Genomic DNA, 15762 nt, shown 5'->3' with positions numbered 1-15762 from the left:
CTTGGACACATGGTCGAATATATATTAGAAAGAAAGGGTAAGCCTTAAGCCTATAAATTATAATTTTTGAGAAAAAAATTACTGATAAATACAGTTACAAATCTTAATGTATGAAATGCAATGGAAATATCTTACTAAATAGAATTTTGAATTGCTATATAAAGTCATTGCAATTATGGAACTTTTTTTTTGGTTAAGAACAAGAGTGCTTTCATTGAGAAATAAGGAAGAAATACAGGAAGATACAAAAAAAAACCAAGCCCATACGAATCACATTAAAGAAAGGAGACCAACTAAGTAAGTTATTGCCTAAAGAGTAATTACAAAAGATCTTCGATGTTGAAGCCCAAACCAATCTTGTTTCCAATAAGAATTCAAACTTCCGTTAGAATTCTTCGAAATTCATAAAGTGCTTTAGAGAAAGTAAACCCTAAGTGGAAGAGCAGTACACTATTCTACAGGCATAGAATTCTTGAAAGCCTCAGAGATACCGGCAGCAGCGTTGGAGAGGCAGCCTTTCATATCTAAAATTTTGGATCTAACAAATGCTTTATGTTCTGAAACAGAGTCAACACATGAAACTAGTTCACGAGCACACAACTGAATTTCTTCTTCTCCTTGCTTTATTGCTTCCTGATGCGCCAATTTGGCATTCTTAACAGAACCAACAACAGATGATAATAAGATGGGAGGAGATTCTAGCATCAAGTATAAATTAAATGAACAAAACTGAGGTGGTGGAAAGTCTTGTAACAGTTAATATCGTTAAGTGCTTTCCTTCCTAGTTTAGGCGTAAGACGAGATACAACAATGAGATGGTGCAATGCTTATAGAAATCTTTGAGAAGATTGACTTGGTTGTGTTAACAAAAAGATGGATTACCAGTCCCATCTAGATTTTGGACAAAATCTAGAAAGAAATTTAGACCCCATAGACATTTGGTTTTTAGTTTTTTAAATATTATGTTTGGTTTCTCACAATTTCTTATTCATATTTTTCATATCTTCAAGATTAACATTTGTACTCTTGATCGAATTCCAATAACAAAAACAAGTTTTTACAATCTATTTTTTCAGTTTTCAAAACTTGACTTAAATTTTGAAACAAATCTTACGGATTAGACAACAAAATAAAAGAAACTTATTTTCAAAATTAAGATAAAGGACTAAAATGTTAGTTTTTAAAATTAAGGGATCAATTAGAAACTTATTTTCAAATTCAAGGTCTAACAGTGTTATTTACCCGCAGAAATAATCGTCCTCTACAAAGTCAACTGCTCATCAGAGTTACCAAAAGATAGGAAAAGAAGGTCAACTCCCACCCCTCACCCCCCCTTCCCCGAAAAAGTAAAAATAATAAAGACAATAATTGTAGTAAAAGTATTAATACCTTCAAACTCTCCCCTGCTTCTCTTTCCACAAGATCTAAGTTATGAGCTTCTTGTTGAACATCCTCCACCATCTTCTTAGATTCTGTGGAGCATCTTAATGTCACCCCCCCTAATCAATAATTGTAGTAAAAGTATTAATACCTTCAAACTCTCCCCTGCTTCTCTTTCCACAAGATCTAAGTTATGAGCTTCTTGTTGAACATCCTCCACCATCTTCTTAGATTCTGTGGAGCATCTTAATGTATAATCTCGTATTTCATTTTTTAAGGAGATTAGTTGTGTTTCACCCTGGAAGATGGAAACCATTTGAACAATCAGTAATTTTTGTACGAGTTAATTTCTAGCAGCCAAGCAAAACCCTCATTTATTCTGTCATGTGCTTACTTCATTAATATGGGATTGAAGAGAAGCTATATGATGTCGTTTAGATTCAATTTTAGCAGTATTTTCACTTGATTGCTGCCTGAGAGAAATCAACTCTTCCAACTTCGTCATAGAACTTCTCCTTATGTCCTCTGCAAAGGAATCAAGTGCAGGCTTAACGGTTGTCTTATAGTCAATCCCCATCACATCAGCTGGTGTCGACCCCTTTGCATTCAGGAAATACTGATGACAATTATCAAGCTTTAATCTAATAACAAGGAAGTTGTATCAGCAAAGTAATTGTGCTGAATTGGTAAGAAAAAAAATTCAATTAGTATAAGGGAATAACCCCTTATACTCATAAGTGTCATTTGAGATAGATAAGTTCCATAAGATGCAGAATTCACACAAATAAAATCAGAGGAGATGAAACGCATAACTAACAATCAAGTAAAAAAAACTACCACAATAAAGGACATTCCTGCAAAGCAATAACTATAATTCGACAAGGATCATATTAAGTGAATGTTGGACTTCATAGTAGTCAATTCTACCAACAATAGTCCGTTTTCTGGAATTTCAATTTATCAATATAAATGATAAGTACAAATTGGGTTGGCCACGACATACTCTCCCCTGAATATGTAGAAGACCATGGGGGAGATATACCATAGCTATCTACATTGTATTTTTAAAATGTTCTCATAATGTAGTCACCCTGAAAAACATTAAAAGAAAAAATTGATAGCAGATACCCCAAATCATTCAACACAATTAAAACTTCTTCACAATTGATAAGATTCTTGTCTAGAAGGTTTCAAAATAACGACCTATAAGTAGTGGAAATAAATTTAAACTCAGTTCTACAGGACGAAAGTATTAAGTTTAAGACATTGTAAAACAAGAACTAAATGATAATAACAATAAATAGAGAAAAGTGAAAGAGGGGCAACCTTCTCATAGCCTGGTTACATTCCATCGCAATGGCCTCAAGCTCCTTAAATTTATTTCCCACAGTTGCATCAAGATCCCATGACTTCTCCTCCCACACGTTCCTTGAGACTTCGGCATCACCGATGTCCCTCTCTACAGCCTGCAATTCTCTTCTCATCCTCTCCACATCTCTAGGATTAAACAACTGAGACTCCACCCTCTTCTTCAGCTCTTCATTCTCTTCACAAATCTTATTTCTCTCGTGCACTTTAACTTCCAATTCCCTTTCCTTTTCCTCCAAGATTTTCTTCATTTCCTGCATCTTCTCACTGTACCCAGTGATCATTGTATGAAACTTCTTCACATCTTCTTCAAGGAGACACTGCTGCTTCTCAAGAACCTCCCTCTGCGTGGGATCTGACCGCAAGGCCTCGGCTTTTGCTTCGAGCTCCTTAACTTCCTTCTCCAGTTCCTTCAAGCTTTCAAATGCATCATCCCTCCCTTTCTTCAACCGCTCCATAAACTCCTGATCTAAAGCCTCCACCGAATCATCATCCCCACGTATATATTGCAAATAGCTATTTAACACATATATATTCACATCGTTACTCATAACAACCGAATTGGAATCGTTTGCTAGGCTATAATTATAAACAGCAACCTGCACAAGCCAGTGAAGTAGGGCAAGAATTTGGTACCACTGATGAGGAGCAGGGGGGTTCTTGAGGATGTTCTTATTAATTTTGAAGGGATACCCAAGGGATTTGAGAACAATAGAGAGATCATCCTCAAGCTTAGTCGGAGTATAATCGAGACATTGAAGAAGTAAATTGATGGTTTCAGTGAGATCTTTGAGGGAAGGGGGAGAGAAGGGTTTGAATGTTACGTTAAAGGAGTGAGAGAAGAGCTCCTTGAGAGACGAATTGATGGTGTTGACAGCAGAAATTTGAACGGCTCGTTCTTTGTACATGTCGATGGAGGCGGCGGCGGGACGAGACATTCCGATGGAAGAAGGGCGGCTACTGGCAAAGCTGACATCGGAATCGCGGCGGAATTGAGGAGTGGGCGGTGGCGGAGGATTGAAAGACGCCTTTGGACGGCGGCGGCTGGTTCTCTTCATCTTGTCTCCGGTGAGTGTGCTCAGTCTCCCGCCGGTACTGAAATTTCAATTTGAGAGATGGTATTGGAAATGAGGGGGAAAGATTTAATTCCACTATTTTATACTTTTTCTTTTCAATTTTTTGTTTTGTGAAAGCATATAAATAATAAACATATGATTTAGAAAATGGAAATTTAAAATAATAATAATAATAAAATTTGGAAATGTACTCAATTTAGTCTATGAAGAATGCATGACGAAACTTTCACATATAGAAAAAATTTTATTGTAATGGGTTTTTATGCCCTAGTTTATTGTTTTGTACTAAGTTTTTTGTATACCCCACTTCGCTTTAGGACAAGTGAGAGATTGTTGGGGTTGATGCCTTAAAGTCTCGGTTATTTGTTTTATTTGCTCGACTTGTTTCATTGCGGTTTTGTATAAGTGTTATACAAAAGAAGTAGCAATGAATAGACAATGCATTGAGCATGACACTTGGGTTGTTTATAAGCGTTATGAATGCCTTGCATGTGTTAGCTTTGCGTTGTGGTTGTTTCCGTTTATAAGTGTTATAAAGGAAATTAGACCTAAAATCAATAATTCAGAGTTGCATGTGAACTTAGGGTGAACTCAAGTTTTTTAAAAGGGTTTTAAAATTGGATTGAGATAGACCTAAGTTCAAATGGTTCTAAAGAGTTTAGTAACCTAGATTAATCTTTTAAAATCGGTTTAATAGGATTAAATTGGTTGGAATAAAAGATTAATTTTTTTGTAAACCTATCTATAAGGGACCTTTTGTCTAAAACGGGTTTTGGTTAGGCTGGGGTTCTTAAGTTGACGGAAACGTAACACCCTTACCTGGGAACCTACCTGGAAAGGTGAATTAGATAGATTTTCAATATGCAAGAACAAACGGTTAGCTTAGTCTCAAGCATCGTACATTGATCAAATGTTGATCAGGTACAGGATGTAGGATTCCAAGAGAGGTTTGTTACTTTCAGGCATGTAATTGTTCTGTCTAAGGATGAATTCCTAAGACACCTCAAGAGGTTGAGGAGATGAGACAGATTCCCTATGCTTCTGCTGTAGGAAGCTTGATGTATGCAATATTGTGCACCAGACCCGACATTTGCTATGCAGTAGGGATGGTTAGTCGGTATCAGTCTAATCCAGAATTTGATCACTGAATGGCGGTCAAGATGATCCTCAAGTATCTTCGGAGAATGAGGAACTACATGCTTGTGTATGGAGATAAGGATTTGATCCTTACAGGATACACAGACTCTAATTTTCAGACCGATCGAGATTCTTGCAAATCAACATCGGGGTCAGTGTTTACTCTGAATGGAGGGCTGTAGTTTGGCCAAGAATCAAGCAAGGATGCATCGCGGACTCTACTATGGAAACCTGTCTAAGGATCAATGTCCTAAGACACCTTAAGAGGTTGAGGAGATGAGACGGATTCCCTATGCTTCTGCTGTAGGAAGCTTGATGTATGCTATGTTGTATACTAGACCCAACATTTGCTATGCAGTAGGGATTGTCAGTCGGTATCAGTCCAATCTAGGATTTGATCACTGGACGGTGGTCAAAAAGATCCTCAAGTATCTTCGGAGAACGAGGGACTACATGCTTGTATGGAGATAAGGATTTGATCCTTACAGGATACACGGACTTTGACTTTCAAACCGATCGAGATTCTCGCAAATCGACATCGGGGTCAGTGTTTACTCTGAATGGAGGAGTTGTTAGTGAAGTATCAAGCAAGGATGTATCGCAGACTCCACTATGGAAGCCGAATACGTAGCGGCTTGTAAAGCTGCTAAAGAGGCTGTTTGGCTGAGGAAGTTCCTTACAGATTTGGAAGTTGTTTCAAGTATGGATTTGTCTATCACTCTTTATTGTGATAACAACGGGATTGTGGCAAATTCGAAGGAGCCTCGGAGTCATCGTCGGGGTAAGCACATAGAATGAATATATCACTTGATCAGGGAGATTGTGCGTCGCGATGATGTGATAGTCGAGCAGATCGCATCGAAGCACAACGTTGCTGATCCCTTTACAAAGGCCCTCACGGCTAAAGTTTTCGAGGGTCACCTGGAGAGTCTAGGTCTGCGAGACATACGGCATTTTGTCTAGGGCAAGTGGGAGATGATACAGGGGTATGCCCTAGTTTATTGTATATTGTACATTTTTATATTGTATTGTATATTAGTCTCCCGAGTCATTAGGACAAGTGGGAGATTGTTGGGATTGGTGTCCTAATTCTCCTGGAGTCTCGTAAAGATACACATTGTTCAATGAATAAAATAAGTGTTATTTAATTCTGACATTTACTCATATCCAATAAACAAAGCTCCTTGGTTATCTTATGTGAACTTAAGCATGTATATGTGATATACAAGTGGATCATGCCTTAAGTGATAACCTAAATCGGTCAGTAGTATAAGGATTAAGGTGGGATACCTGATCCTGGTGACACTACGTATATGGCCCGCTTAAATAACACTTATGGTAGATCCTGACCATTCATGTGGAGACGTAGAGCGGGGGTGTCCTATACAAAGAGTTTGTATAAGACCTAGACCACGAGATGACTAGATTCTGTATATAACGCCGTTGATACTAGAGACTTACATCTCACCTAAACGACCATAGGTGACACGACCTCAATCCTGAGTATTTTGTGAACTCTTGCCTTTAAAGGCGGTCCTTTGATTAGTATGGGTGAGAGTGGCCAGATTGCCAACTCAACATGCCTACCTTTTTGGGGACTTGTTTGATCTAAGAGCTGGGAACTCAATCCACAATATGGAATTCACTCCTTTCCCGAAGCAGGGATAAGTAGAGAGATTACTCCCTTAAGGGCTATTCCGGGACTTGAACATAGTGGCCACAACTTCTCTTTGGAAGAGAAGAATCAGTCATAGTAGAACTATGACTTATGTTCATTAGAGGGATCAGTGGTACTTAAGGAGACAAATGTAACTACAGTGGCATAATGGTTATTGGCCCAGCTGTACTTACAAGCGATCTGTGAAGGATTTTCGCACTCCTCATTGGTTAAGATGGACACATAATATATCTGTAGTGAGGAGAGTTCAACTGTCGGACTTTAATGGAGTATCTGCCAGTTAATGGATGGTAGATCCCGTAACTAAAGAGTTTAGTCATTTATTCACGTATCATTGGAACTTCAGATCTACAGGTCCATGAGGTTCCCTTGGTAGCTTGGATTCATGTTGAAGGATCAAGTTCTTGGTGTTGATTTGAAATGTTCAAATTGACAAGAGGTATTTTGATTATATGTGATATAATCGGTATGATGTATGAGATGCATCTAGTGGAGGATTGATGTAAATGAGATTTACATTAAGTATCATGGAATAGGAAGAGAACTATGGTTTATATGTTTCATGAGATGAAATATTAAAACTATAGGTTATAAATATAGTATGATAAGTTGGTTATCATTTATATTTATAATAATATTAATTATTAGATAATTAATGCTTTTTCTTTTAAATAACCAATGTAGTGGGTGGTTATTGATCATGGTAATGATTTTCTATTTTGAAAAAAGTTTTTTTACAAAAGATTGAAAAAGTTTTGAGTTTTCTCTCTAGTGAAAAGAAACTCATGGAAGTCGTCAAGTAGATATAGATTTATAAACGACGACTGGGCTATGTAAATGATCGTGTAGGTGCTAGCTAAACGATCGTGCAATGTTTACTAAACGATCGCATAGCTTTGCTAGATGATCGCTGGCCCAAGCTAAACGATCGTGTAGATTTCGAGCTAAACGATCGAATAGCTTTTGCTAGACGATCGCATAGTTGTATCTAAATGATTGGGCATTAACCTATACGATAGGTCTCCGACTTCTCCCACTTGCCCAGTCATGTATGTGATCATTGTTTCCTCCGTTCGTTGCCTCACACCAAGTCCGAACAGAGCCCACCCTCTGGATTCTCACACTGAGAATACCAAGGTCGCCTTGTTGGTGGTGTCAGACTCAACTCGACACTGTCGAGGTTTTTTGGAGGCCCTTCATGGTGCTGCGGAGGCCATTTGCTGTTGCAGAGGAGTTTGTGACCGAGGAGATCGTTGAGGACGAGTACGAAGTGTTCATGTTGTGTTCTGCGGTGTTTCAGTTGTGTAGAACGGGCGCTCGTGGTTACTGTGATCGATCAGAGTGCACATCGGAGCATGGAGATGCTTCTGCCATTGTTAGTACAATTTTTCCCTTTGTACTTTTATTATTTCATACTGTAATTTCTCTGTAAATTGTATAATTGTTTGTATTCAAGTCGACTGTAAATGTTATAGTCATTCATGATTGTAATTTGGAATAGTCTTGCTTCTGCTGCTCACGGAAATCTCGCATTTCTGATTTCCTTCAGAAAAAATGTCAAATTATTTACATAAATAGTAAAAAAATACTATTAGATAATGATAGACTTCTATCAACGTCAATCAATCTCTATCAGTTTCTATCATTGATAGACACCGATAAACTTCTATCAGACCTTATCAAAGAAGATTAAAATTTTGCTATTTTATGTAAATAGTTTTCTTTATTTTTCTATTTTTGAAAATCCCCTAACATAAAACTAATGGTGAAATTTTAATTACTAATTATTTAATAATTATTATGTGATGAAATAAGAGCAATATGAACAACAAAATAACAATGAAAGCAAGACAAAAGAGAAAAATAGGAGAGAGGTAGTAGAGAGCTAATATTGAACTCAATTGTGGTGTGTCGTACAAAGACACTATACACCACTATTTATAGGACATTGAATTGTATATATTACAACATAGAATTCAATGGAGGGTGTATGTTACAACATGAAATTCAATGGAAGGTTTATGATATTTGATAACCTATGTAGGTTATAGAGATCTACACTAAATAATCTATTATAGTATATATTACATTTATAATACTCCTCCTTAGATATCCATATTATATAAAATAAGTGCCTCATTAAAAGCTTACTAGAAAAAACTCAATGGGAAAGTCCTAATGAATTGAAAAGAGTACATTATTTTATATACTTCAGTGACTGCCTCTTAAAAAATCTTGTTAGGAAAACCTAGTGGGATAAAACCATAGTCAAGGGAAAAAGAGCGCAACATATTTACTCCCCCTCATGAAAACATCATTTGATACTCTTCGTTGTCACATACAAATATTGTGTGTTAACTTCTCAAATGTTGTTGCAGGTAACACCTTCGTCAATAAGTCTCCAAGTCATCTTTTGAAGAAATTTGTTGAATAGTGATGTTGGTACTTTATGCTTTATCATCTTCATATAATAACATTATTGCCTATCTTCATACATCATCAAGATTTTAACATGATTAGAGTAGTTGGTATGATTTGCTTCATAAACTGCCATAATATAAAAATTCTTCTTCATGTACTAAGTAACCTGTTTAAGATCTAGTTCTTATGGGTGAGATAAGTAACTAAAGGGATCGAATCCTAAGCAGAAGCATTAGGATCGTCTTGCATATGGTAAATAAATACAATAAACTAGGGAATCCATATACCCATTATACGTCTCCCACTTGTTATAGATTTATAATGTACATGTCTCGCAAATCTAGATTCTCTATATGACTCTCTACCACGTTAGCTGAGAGAGCCTTTGTAAATGGATCTGCAATGTTGTACTCTAAAACAATCTTTATGACGATCACATCTCCTTGTTGCACAATCTCCCGTATCAGATGATGCTTCCTTTTACTATGTTTTTCTCGTTTGTGGCTACAAGATTCTTTAGAGTTGGCCACTTCCCTACCGTTGTCACAATATAAGGTAATGGGCAAGTCCATGTTTGAAACCACTTCCAAATCACTTAGGAACTACCTGAGCCAAACTACTTCTTTTGCTGCTTCATAAGCAACTACATATTCCACCTCCATAGTGAAGTCTGCAATGCATCCTTACTTGATGCTACGCCATACTATAGCTCTCCCGTTTAGGATAAACAATGATCCTGACATGTATTTCCTAGAATCCTTGTCAATTTGAAAATCAGAGTCGATGTATCCTGTAAGGATCAAATTCTTAGACCCATAGCTTGTAATCCCTCGTTCTCTTAAAATACTTGAGAATATCTTTAACCATTGTCCAGTGGTCTAACCCTAGATTGGACTGGTACCCACTAACTATTCCCACTGCATAACAAATGTTTGGTCTAGTGCAGAGCGTAGCATACATTAAGCTGCCCATAGTTGAGGCATAGGGAATACGTCTCATATCTTCAACTTTTTTAGGTGTCTTAGGATACAATTCCTTAGACAAGTGAACCTCGTGCCTGAAAGGTAATAAACCCTTCTTAGAATTCTACATTGATTATCGAGTCAATATTTAGTCAATATAAGTTACTTGAGGCAAAGCCAACATTCTGTTCTTGCGAACCCTAGTATTTTGGATCCCAAGTACATAATGATCCTCTCTCAAATCTTTCATTTAGAAAAGCTACTTTTGATAACTTGTAGACACAAGATTCATCAATGTTTTGACCAAAATCAAAAGATTTGATCATAGTATCAAATCTAATGTTCCAAGATCTGGATGCTTGCTTCAACCCATAAATTGATCAATTCAGCTTGCAAACTTTTTTGTTCTTGACCTTCGGCTACGAACCCCTCGGACTGAGACATAAAGATAGTCTCTTCAATGTTGACACTTAGAAAAGTAGTCTTGACACCCATTTATATCTCATAGTCATAATATGTGGCTATGAATAAGAGAATTCTTATAAACTTAAACATAGAAATAGGGGAAAAAGTTTCCTCATAGTCAACCTCTTCCCTCTAGGTATAATCCTTTGCTACAAATCTAGCTTTGAAGGTCTGTACCTTTCCAGCAGCATCTCGCTTTCTTTTATAGATTCATTTACACCCTATGTGTTTAACCCTTTTAGGTAGATCTACAAGCTCTTATACTGAATTGGAGTACATAGAATCCATTTCAGGGTCCATGGCTTTGACCCATTGGTAGTTGTTTATGTCATTCATTGCTTGTTTATAGGACAATGGATCCTCAACACCATCATCTGGTATGACAATCTGAGTTTTAGTTAAACCCAATTAACGATCAGGTTGTGATACAATCCTCCCACTGGTTTGAGGCATTCTCAACGATTGAGAAGGACAGGACTGACATTTGGCTTCTTCATTAACTCTTGATGAAGGACTAGTTGCATCAACAACCCTTGTTGATTATTCAGTAGCTTCATGTAATACTAATTTCTCCGTGGTGTATGATCTTTCATGTGGTCTTCCTCTAAGAATGTAGTATTTATCGATACAAACACCTTATTTTCTTGAGGATCATAGAATAGACCACCTCTTATTTCCTTAGGATAACCAACAAATTGGCATAAACTTGAACGAACTTGAACGAGGTTCATATTTCTTAGGGTTTGTCACTAGCACGTGTGTAGGATAACCCTAGATTCTAAAGTAATGTAAACTGAATTTACGCCCCTTTCATAACTCGAAAAGAATTTCAAAAGCACTTTTGGAGGGAACATTATTCAAAATGTGAACTTCAGACTCTACTGCATACCTCCAAAATGAGCTAGGCGACTGAGCATAACTCATCATAGAGCGAACCATATCTAGGTTCTATTTCTCCTTTCTGATACACTATTCTGCTGAGGTGTACCAGGCGCTAAAAGTAGGGATTGAATTCCATGTTCTATCATATAGTTCTGGAATTCCAAATCCATGTACTCTCTACCTCGATCAGATTGAAGTGTTTTAATCGTTTTATCTAATAAGTTTTCAACATCAGCCTTGTACTCTTTGAACTTTTTAAATCCTTCAAACTTATGTCCCATTAGATAAGTAACCATATTTTGAATAATCATCTATGAAGAGATGAAGTATTCATACCCTCCTCAAGCTTTTACATTTATCATACCAAAAAAGTCTGAATATATAAGCTCTAAGAGTTCTTTGGCGCTATAACCTTTTTCCATTAAAAGGTCTTCTAGTCATTTTTCCTTCAACATGAGATTCACATCGAAGTAATGAATCATCTTCTAACTCGCTTAGAAGTTCATTCTTTACCAGTCTTTTGATCCTATCAAGATTTATGTGACCTAATCTCAAATATCAAAGATAGGTATTATTACTACTTGGAGAAATTATTTGCCTTTTTGTTTGAGTATTTGCAATTTTAAATATCTCACGATTTAAAAGTGCTTTTGATTCAGTTGGTCTTAATACATATAAGTTGTCTTCTACTCTAGCTAAACAAATCATTACACCATTTTTCATAATGAATGCTTCACTAATTGAAAATGAAACAGAATATGATTGTTCAATTAAACAAGAAATAGATAAAAGCAATTTTGTAGCTCCCACTGTATGAGCTGAAATGGCGTCTCCCATTCCAACCTTGAATGTCATTTCACCTTCCACGAGTTGCTGGAAGAAACTAATTCCCTGTAAAGAAGAAAAAACATGATTAGTGGCTCCCGAATCAAGTATTCAGGTATTATGGTCATATTCCACTAAACAAATTTCTAGGACCAGTAAATAATATTTACCTTCCTTATCTTTCTTCCTCTTGGTGAGGTACTCAAGGCCATTGTGTTTTCAGTGACCATCCATATTACAGTGGAAGCATTTGCCCTTATTGGCCACCTTGCCCTTGCCCTTGCCTTTTCCAGTAGTGAGAGCCTTCCCCTTCCCTCATTTCTTTTTTTGGATCTTCTTAAAGCCAGAAGATAATGAAACAGACTTATATCCAGAGGATGAATCCTTGTGAAACTTCTTGGAATGGGCAACATTTTCCTCTCCTTCTACCAGCCCTTTACTTTTCATAAGAGACTGACAAGTTTGTAACTCATTTAGAATGGTAATATGGTGTACTCTATTTTATTCATAACCGCATTGCTGAGAAATTGAAGAAAACTCTTTGAAAGAGATTCTAACATAAACGACACCTAACTCTGCTCGTCGATGACCGCACCATTCATCTCAACAACATTGAAGTGGACCATCAGATTAAGAACATGTACCCTAACTAATTGGCTTTCCTTCATGCGCATATTATAAACATACTTGAGGGCCTCGTATTGGATCTGAGAGGATGGTTGTCCAAACATCTCCCAGAGGGACTCCATGATCTAACTTGTAGTGATTATGGCCTCGTGTTTCTTGGTAAGAACATCAGACAAACTTGCCAAGGTATAGACTCGTGTCTTATCATTGGCCTTCGTCCAACGGTCATAAGCATCCTTTAACACTTAAGATGCATTACGAGCGAGAATTGGAGGATATACCTCCATTAAGATGAATCGTACAACATCTATAACTAGAATCATATTCAAGTTAGATTTCTACGCCGTATAATTTTTTCTGATTAATTTTTCGTTCTTAAGTAAAGAAATGATTGTGGAAGACATGCTTAAATGAATAACGAATAATTGACCATATTAGTTATGTTTGTATTAACCTATTACAAAAACAAGTATAACATAAATTAAGCAAAAACAAGTAATCGAAGAACCCTAATTAAACCATTAATTTAATTTTTGCAACGATGCTTCAGAGGTTCAGAGCAACAGCCACAAAATGGTGATCAGCTACCCCTCCCCTGAATTGAGACAATCTCAGCTAATTATTAATACCATATTATCTCTTATTCATATAGTTCTTAGCTATTGTTATTCAATCGAGGATTCATTAACTAGTTTAATTCATCCCGTAAGTGTGATCCTACCATTTTCGGATCCCAAAATAACGCTTTAATGTGCTACTATAAGGAAAGACAACTATTGAAGATTAACCTAAAAAATGCTACCTATTACTGGAGTTTGCGTTGTTTCGAATCCTATGATTAGGCCCTCTGAAAGGATGGTCGCTCCAAGACGACACGCAGGCAGACCATAGGACTCTCACGGTTCAATCTAATGGAGGAGATTGTAGGATACGTTGAACGAGTCCTTCTCCCACTTACCATGAATACTTTCCTCATTCACCTTAGTATTGATCCATGGAAACACTTTCAGAAGGGAGGCCGCACCTAGGGCGATACAAAAGTCGAGCATGGATCTCAGGGTGTGAACTCTTAGGGACGTGAGAGCTAAAGATTGATATATCTCATATACAATTTTTCTCTAACTAAAGTATTATATTATTTTAGGGTTTTATTATACTTAGCTAAACTCTGACTAATGAACCTATTTAAGTTCTTCTTCATTTTCTCAATATAACATTTATATAGAATGTTTTAACAATACTTGATTTCATTTATTAAACTCTTTAATAAAATCAATCATCTATTGCATGTTTATAAAATATTTGCCAATTCACCTTCCAAGTCGATTCCCAAGTGGAGGTGTTCTATTTTCGTTAGCTTAAATATCCCAACCTAGATAAAACGTTCTTAGACAAAGGTTCTTTATGAGTAATTATTTTATAAATTTAATCTTTTAATAGAATTCATAATCATATTAAAACAAATTAAAAGATTAACCTATTTCTAATCTCATTAGAAATATTTCCAACATAGGTCTAGGTGAATTAGTTTTATAGAATTTTAAAAAAATATTGGACCTATGTTTGCATGTAACTCTTGATTATAGGTTTTCATCTATCCTATTAAACATATAACACTTATATTTTAATGTCGTATTAAAACCTATATTTTGCATCTATTGACGTCGATCATATTTATTTAAGTGGTGTCATGCTCAATGCAAAGTTCATTTTCATTGGAAAAATATAACATTTAAATTTTTCATCCATGAAAAATAAACATATATATTCATCATTCCACCGTACATTATAACATTTATAACTTTGTATGATGCATGAATATGCTTAATTAATCATACATAAAAAATATAACACTTATATTATGATGTATAGGCATGCTAATATAATCATACATCCATAAATATAACACTTATATTTAATTATGTTGCATGAATATATTTATCCAAAGATGGGATTTTGAATCTATTTGTCATATATTATGTAATATAAATTTAAACATTAATTTAAACATACATCGAATGCATAATAAACTAAACAACAAGTATTTGACCAAATTTTGGCACCCTAACTAATTTATATTAATTTAATAAAATAAATAAAATGACATAATAAAAGAAAAAACAACTGCAAACACGGAATGGAGACTCAAACCCATGACCACTGGCACTCGCGTGCACCTGAGAAATTTGAAGTGTTGCAATGTTAAGGGGCAGCATTGCAACGATGAACGTCTGTCTCCCCCTAGACCCCTAGCGATGAAACACTTCAATAGCAGCGTTGTGACATTGTAGTCCAAAATGCTCCATTTGACTTCGTTTTGCCTCAAATGTGGATCGAAAAGCTTTGTTTTCTCACCGATTTTTTCAGCAACACTTGCTTCTCGACCGACACGGACTTATAGACTTGATAGAAAAACATAACTACTCAAAAAAAACATGTCCTTACATTTTAATCGGATTAAACCGTAAATCTAAGTGCCAAACGTTGTAAACATCAAATATTGCAAACCTTCATTCAAAATGCAAATTATAATCCCACCTTTCTACATTGTTTTTTGTTTCCAAAATGTGAAAAAAAAATGTAAGAAATTGACTTTGATACCAATTAAAGGGATCGAATCTCGATAAAAAAAAACGTTAGGATCTTTTTGCATTCGACTTTTCTATTTTTAAAGAAACAAAAACAATAAGTTAAATAGAACATAAATAAGATAAACAACATATATTATGTATTACAACATCCTTCAAGAAGGGAGAAACAAAGAGGAAGAATTGTTCTTACCTTTGTAGACTCATAAACTCCTCAAAATTCCTCTTGATCTTCGCATAAACATGTCCTCAACGATCACCGACACTACCATAAGAATAACTTTGTTGTTCTCAAGGATTCCAAGAACTGGATGAGTGGTCTCCAATCCTTGGAAGAGGAAGAAGTAGAGAGA

At 36.0% G+C, this 15762-nt stretch overlaps 1 protein-coding gene across 1 annotated transcript; it reads right to left on the bottom strand.

Annotated features, from left to right (window-relative positions):
• Positions 1-243: 243 nt before the first annotated feature.
• On the bottom strand, positions 244-3921 carry LOC120077060 (kinetochore protein). The gene is made up of 4 exons (XM_090310854.1): positions 2707-3921; positions 1775-2021; positions 1532-1678; positions 244-654 (listed from the first exon to the last, which is right to left on the bottom strand). Exons 1-4 carry the CDS (start codon positions 3804-3806, stop codon positions 451-453), a joined length of 1698 nt encoding a protein of 565 aa, XP_090166980.1. The 5' UTR covers positions 3807-3921; the 3' UTR covers positions 244-450.
• Between the last annotated feature and the right edge of the window lie 11841 nt (positions 3922-15762).

This window comes from Benincasa hispida, chromosome 1 (genome assembly GCF_027475165.1).
Source record: "Benincasa hispida cultivar pf3 chromosome 1, pf3_genome.v1.1, whole genome shotgun sequence".
NCBI lineage: Eukaryota > Viridiplantae > Streptophyta > Magnoliopsida > Cucurbitales > Cucurbitaceae > Benincasa > Benincasa hispida.
This window is presented reverse-complemented; position numbering and strand designations above follow the sequence as displayed.